At 47.8% G+C, this 6248-nt stretch overlaps 2 protein-coding genes across 2 annotated transcripts; one reads left to right on the plus strand and one right to left on the minus strand.

Annotated features, from left to right (window-relative positions):
• On the minus strand, window positions 1-923 carry HIGD2A (HIG1 hypoxia inducible domain family, member 2A). The gene is made up of 2 exons (XM_010846593.1): window positions 698-923; window positions 1-321 (listed from the first exon to the last, which is right to left on the minus strand). The coding sequence occupies exons 1-2, from the start codon at window positions 849-851 to the stop codon at window positions 155-157; spliced, it is 321 nt and encodes a 106-aa protein (XP_010844895.1). The 5' UTR covers window positions 852-923; the 3' UTR covers window positions 1-154.
• An 88-nt stretch (window positions 924-1011) lies between these two features.
• On the plus strand, window positions 1012-5857 carry NOP16 (NOP16 nucleolar protein). The gene is made up of 5 exons (XM_010846592.1): window positions 1012-1238; window positions 1331-1439; window positions 2553-2622; window positions 4542-4648; window positions 5420-5857. The coding sequence occupies exons 1-5, from the start codon at window positions 1132-1134 to the stop codon at window positions 5561-5563; spliced, it is 537 nt and encodes a 178-aa protein (XP_010844894.1). The 5' UTR covers window positions 1012-1131; the 3' UTR covers window positions 5564-5857.
• The last annotated feature ends 391 nt before the right edge of the window (window positions 5858-6248 follow it).

The following is a 6248-nucleotide window of genomic DNA, read 5'->3' on the forward strand; positions in this document are numbered from 1 at the left end:
GGGGGAATCTGTCGTTTACACAATTCGCCACTTCCACCCGCACTGATACAGGGCTTGTTAGGGGAAATGAAGGAGTTATTTTAGTGGTAGGACCGGTGGTTCCGAAATGCTGTATACACCATATCCGTGAAGCTTTCAAGGTGAGGCCACCGGCTCAAGGTCGAGATTTCAGAGTGGATGCAGCCAGACCCACCAAGATGGCAACGATCGTGAAGCCCTGGGCGGCGATCCGGGTACGCATCATGAGCTGGGAGCGCTGGCTCTGTCCCCGGTGGAAGCAGTAGAGACCATAGGTAAGGGCGGCCGCAGTGCCCAGGCAGCCTGAAGAGGCGACAAAGCAGGTGGGAAGTGGCAGGCAGGTCCGGCTCTAGAGGGCCCCTCCCCTCTTTGGTCTTCCCTCTTCAGGGTCAAGATATTCTTAAACAGGAGCTGAGGAGAGCGCGCTGTGGGTTGGGGCCGAGGTGGGAGGGGTGGGCAGAAGGAGGGCCGGGGCAGGGGGGTGGTCCTCGGAGTTAAGAGTCCGCCGCGTCCCAGCGCCCCCAATCCAGTCTACTTCCTTCTCCAATCACGTTCACCCCTCACCGCCCGGCCTCTTCTCATTCGGGTCACCCAGCTGGGGTCCCGATCCTCCCCTATTTCATTCCCTCTACATCACTGCCCTCTTGGTCTACAGTTCCTAAAGCTCCCACTTGCTTACCTATGGGTACCAATGGGTTCTCGCGGGTCTTGCGAATAAACTTTTCCTTGAAGCTTTCCGAAGTGCTGTATACACTGGGGCTAAAGCCTTCAATGACTGGGGGCTGCGATGGTTCAAAGGGTGCCTCCGGAGTGACACGGCCAGGAGTCTCCATGTTTCAAGCAACAGCAGGAGGCGAAAATTCGGACGCTAAGCCCCGCCTCCTGATGAGGTCCTTAAAGTGGGGCAGGGAAAAGGGCTTTGCTGAACGTTGTACGCAGGCGCGTTCGCTCATGGCATTCTGGGAGTTATAGTAACCAGCCTGTGTCGCTGAGAAGAAGACTACATTTCCCGAAAGCCTGCAAAACCACGTGCTCCACTAGCCGGAAGGAGTCGCTACACGCGGTAGTTGGAGTGAGAAGCAGAGTCTAGTACTCCGTGCTGTGGTCAGTGCAATGCCCAAAGCCAAGGGAAAGACTCGGAGGCAGAAGTTCGGTTATAATGTTAACCGAAAGCGTCTGAACCGGAATGCTCGACGGAAGGCAGCGCCGCGGATCGAATGGTGAGGAGACTGGGGTTTAGAAGGCAGGAGACCTCGGCCAGGACGGCTAGCGAGATGACAGTCCCGCGACCGCCCTCTTTTTTCCCCCGTAGCTCACACATCCGACATGCCTGGGACCAGACCAAATCGGTGCGGCAGAACCTGGCCGAGATGGGTTTGGCTATGGACCCCAACAGGGCAGTGCCCCTTCTTAAGAGAAAGGTACTGACATGGTCCCGGCCTTGCCCTCCGCCGCCACACCATCCTGAGCTGGCTTAATCCTGTCTGTTACCTCCCTCAAGCCCTTCTTGGGTTTGTGACTTCCCTACAGCCAGCTGGGCCAGCCTGACTGCGTTGAGATTACCTTTAGTATCTCCCTTATACTGCCTCCCTTAGCACACATTGGACCTGGGTTGGAGCTTCCGTTGTCCTTCGGCACTCACTTTTTCCTTCTGAAATTAAACTATTTGGATCCCTTGGCATCTCAGTTTTCCAGAATTTATCTTTCTCTGCCCTTAACTTTCCTAATAAGGAGTTTGGAATCCTTACTGTTCCTCACTCCTTTCCTAAGTTATCCAGTCGTCCTTGGTCTGAGGCTTCCCTTAGGCTAGTTTCTCCGGAATAGTTCTTTTTCTGGACCACTTTCAAAAATAGCACCCCCTTTCCCTCAGTAACTTCTTTTCTACTTTAATTCCTTGGCACTTGTAAATACTTTATGGCATGTCATGTGATATATTTATCTGTTTATTGTCTGTGCCTCTTTCCCCCAACATAATCTGCTTGGGGACAAGAACTCTGTTCCATTCAGTACTAAGCCTCACTCGGTGGTGCTTAGGATGTGACTAGTGGTCTATAGTTAATGAATGGGCTTGCTGATTGGGTTTGTCCCATTGCCTTCAGGCAAATTTCTTATTATCTCTTTATGCTAGAGGAACAGGGCACTACTGTTTATTGAATAAATGTGAAATTATAGCCAAGCGCTGTCAGCCTGCTCCTTGCATAAGAGAAGGCATCTGACCTCTCTCCCTCATTGAAGTCTTAAGTGCTTTCATGTGCATTGCTCCATTTGATAATCACACAGTGAAGTGAGGCAGGCAAGGAATATTCTGCCCATTTTATAGATAGACGCAGAAAGATAAATTGCTTACTTGAGCATCTTGGGAACCAAAAAGCATCCAGGGCATTAGCTCTTTTGGTCATCTATTCTTGCCTGACCTTGTGGAGGGACCCTTATGGATAAGGCAGTTGTGCTGGGATGGGCAGGAGCCTTTAGGATTTTCCCTCATCCAGGATATTTCTTCTGTCTACTGTTCTCATGGTCTCTGTTCTCTGCAGGTAAAGGCCATGGAAGTGGATGTAGAAGAGAGGCCTAAGGAGCTTGTGCGGAAGCCTTATGTGCTTAATGGTGGGTGTGGGCCACAATTTCTCTAGGTCAGCATCCTATACAGGGCTGGAAAGGACCCTCAGATGTTCTCATGGTACAGATGGAGAAACTGAAGTTCAGAGGGAGGAAGTGAGCCGGTCCACGGCTCAGCTGGCAGAGGTAGAACTGTGTCCTGGCCGAGACATTTTCAGTCTACTGACTAAGTTCCAATGTGTGAAGGGAGGCCAGAGATGTTCGGGGAGGACGTAACCAGTGCCTGAGAGGATAAAGGAGAAAACAATAAGTCTCAAGCATGAATTCAGCTTCTCATGAGTTTAAGGATGAACAGATATTTTTGTTTTTAGAGATTCCACCATATAATCTTTGCAATGAGGATGAGATAGTTGGATAGCATCACCGATTCGATGGACATGAGTTTGAGTAGGCTCCAGGAGTTGGTGATGGACAAGGAAGCCTGATGTGTTGCAGTCCATGGGGTCTCAGAGCCAGACATGACTGAGTGACTAAACTGAATCTTTCCAATGATAAATCAACTTTATGTATTTTAAGGCTATAGAGACTGAATATTAAAACAAGAGGGTAAATTCTGCAAAGTTTGAAGATTTGAATGACCAGACATTTAAAAAATATTATTTATTTATTTTTGGCTATGCCTTCATTGCTGCTTAGGCTGTTCTCTGGTCATGGCAAGCATCGCAGGCTTCTTATTGTGGTGGCTTCTCTCGTGGAGCACAGGCTCTAAGAGCACAGTCTTCAGTAGTTGCAGCACGTGGGCTCAGTAGTTGTGGCTTCTGGGCTCTAGAGCACAGGCTCAAGAGTTGTGTCCACGGGCTTCGTGCTCCACTGCATGTGAGATCTTCCCAGATTAGGTATCGAACCCGTGTCTCCTACCTTGGCAGGCCAATTCTTTACCTCTGAGCCACCAGGAAAGCCCTCTGACCAGACATTTGATATAGAATTCCATGAATTCTTGTCTGTAGTCTATTTTAGTGATTCTTGTAAGAGTTACTGCACAGGATTGTATATACAAAATCATGTGTACTTAGTGTAGTGAAAGCTAATCTTAAGTTTTACTTTTAATTCTTTAATTAAAATTTTTAAAATTATGGTTAAAAAAAATCCCACAAAATTTACCATTAAAAAAATGTAAATTGTGGCAAAAAATAAAAACCCTCAAAATTTACCATCATAATAATTTTAAAAATATATAGCTCAGTAATGGTGTGCGTGTGTGTTCAGTCACTAAGCCATGTCCAACTCTTCTGACCCCTTGGACTGTAGCTCTCCAGGTACTCTAAGGATAGGTTTTCCCAGGCAATAATACTGGAGTGGATTGCCATTTCCTTCTCCAGGGGATCTTCCCCATCCAGGGATTGAACCTGCATCTCCTGCATTGCAGGCAGATTCTTTACTGCTGAGCCATCAGAGAAGCCCAGCTATTTTAGGAGTGAGGCCATATTGACTCCAGAGTTTGGTTTTTCCCCTCATGTGGAACAGTGAGGTGCCTTGGGCCCTAGTTCCTACAGCTCAAGTTCTCATTTATTCACACCTTTTCATTTCACATATTAACACTTTTAAGAGGTTCTCAAAGAATTTTAGAGCTGGAATGGAGCCCTGCATTGTGGACAAGCAATGTGTCTTCATCTCTGTCCCTAGTACCTGGCACTAAGCAGGGATTTTTAGTTTGGTACCTTCCTTTCACCCATCTGAGACCCAAAGAGAGGTGACTTATTGCCATGCTGATGGATGCTTGTGCCATAGGCAGAGCCTGGGACCTGAGGGGCTAATGAGGAAGGTTCTAGTACTGAATTTGGAGAAGAAGAGGGGAAGGTCATCACTTGGCCAGTGTATTAACTCTTGTGGCTTAGGATTGACTGCGCAGCTCAACTTATGCAGGAAGCAAAGCTTCATTCCCTGTCTCTTGGCTTCTCTCAACCCAGACCTGGAGGCAGAAGCCAGCCTTCCGGAAAAGAAAGGAAATACACTGTCACGAGATCTCATTGACTATGTTCGCTACATGGTGGAGAACCATGGGGAAAACTATAAGGTAAGTGGTTCAGGCCTGGCAGGAGGAACCACTTGGGTCCTTGGAGAGGGTACCCTGGACCATTTGGGGTCTGATCTGCTTGGCTAGTGCCTGTTTCCTGAGATTGAGTGGAAACAAAGAGGAAAGATACCCTAGGAAATGGATCCCTTTGACAGAATGCTTATAATGGGGTAGACTGAAGAGCCTGTGGTGTGTATCCCACTCATAAATATATATTGTTTGCTCACATGGTATTTTTAATGAACTGCAGGTGACCCTTGAACAACCTGAGGTTAACCTGTGTATAATTTACAATTGGTCCTCCCAGTCTGCAGTTCCTCAAATCTCGGGATTCAACTGACCATGGACCATGTAGTGCTAAAGTATTTACTCCTGAAAAATACCCATTATAAGTGGACCCATGCACTTCACATCTGTGCTGTTCAAGAGTTAACTGCTGTTCAGGGGTTAACTCCCATTTTAATTATGGGAGGTCTCAACTCCTTTTTTTTTTTTTTTGGCTTCTCTTAAAAATGGAAAGATCTGGCTACACTGGGACCCTGTGCCCAGGTGGGATCAGTTGGTGATGGACAAAGAATGAGCTACTCAGCGGGTCTCAGCTCCTGCCTAGTCTCTGAGGGTACTTGTACCCATTTTCCCACATACACTATGACTTTTGACACGAGGAATCTGAATCTCAGGGATGGGCAGTACCTTGTCCAGTGCAGGGCTAGGGATTTGAACTTGGCCAGTCCAGCCTTCTTCATTCAAGTGGCCCTTTTCTTTCCTTAGGCTATGGCCCGGGATGAGAAGAATTACTATCAAGATACCCCAAAACAGATTCGGAATAAGATCAACGTCTACAAGCGCTTTTACCCAGCAGAGTGGCAAGCCTTCACTGATTCTTTGCAAAAGAATAAAATGGAGGTTGAGTGACTGGTTTATGCCTGCCCCAGGTTGAGGCTTCCTCTTGGACCAGAGAAGCAAGGAGTGGTGTGCATCTACAGATGAGGCCAGCCAAACCCCATGGAATCAAAGGGTTACAATGCACGTGTACGCGTACACTCTCTCTCTCTCTCTCTCTTTTCACTTTGGAGAAGATACTGTCTCCCAGAGGCTCCAATTTATATTCTTCTGCGGGCTCTGCGAAAAGCCAGAACCTGCTGTTTTCTGAGCGCGTGGTTTGTTTGAATATAGTCTGTGTACAATAAAATAGTTATTTTTACTTCTCTGACAGTTTTGTATTTGCCCTCCCAGCCAAGCCCTGGGGCTGCCCCCTTCAGTAACCTCCTCAACCAAAGTAAAGAGGCCAGTCAGTCCTTTGCACATTCACGTACCCTCCTAGGCACAGCTGCCCTCCCTTTTCTCCCCTGTTCTGGTTCTTCTGCTTGCTACCTTGGTTTCCTGAATAGCAGTTCCACTATCACTTCTACAAAAAAGTGAGTCAGTCACTTAGTCACGTCTGACTGTGACCCATGGACTGTAGTCTGCTAGGCTCCTCTGTCTATGGGATTCTCCAGACAAAATACTGGAGTGGGCAGTCATTCCCTTCTCCAGGTATCTTCCTGACCCAGGGATAGACCCTGGGTCTCCTGCACTGCAGGCAGATTCTTTACCATCT

This window comes from Bison bison, unplaced genomic scaffold, assembly GCF_000754665.1.
Source record: "Bison bison bison isolate TAMUID 2011002044 unplaced genomic scaffold, Bison_UMD1.0 scf7180017864238, whole genome shotgun sequence".
In the NCBI taxonomy this organism is placed as follows: Eukaryota; Metazoa; Chordata; class Mammalia; order Artiodactyla; family Bovidae; genus Bison; species Bison bison.

Bases quoted from the DNA above. Each gene is read 5' to 3' on its own strand.
- NOP16 (XM_010846592.1), top strand. From the start codon at position 1,132: ATGCCCAAAGCCAAGGGAAAGACTCGGAGGCAGAAGTTCGGTTATAAT. The intron at 1,239-1,330 runs GTGAGGAGACTG...TTTCCCCCGTAG, and splicing joins GCAGCGCCGCGGATCGAATG to CTCACACATCCGACATGCCT. The intron at 1,440-2,552 runs GTACTGACATGG...TGTTCTCTGCAG, and splicing joins TGCCCCTTCTTAAGAGAAAG to GTAAAGGCCATGGAAGTGGA.
- HIGD2A (XM_010846593.1), bottom strand. From the start codon at position 851: ATGGAGACTCCTGGCCGTGTCACTCCGGAGGCACCCTTTGAACCATCG. The intron at 322-697 runs GTAAGCAAGTGG...TCGCCTCTTCAG, and splicing joins GAACCCATTGGTACCCATAG to GCTGCCTGGGCACTGCGGCC.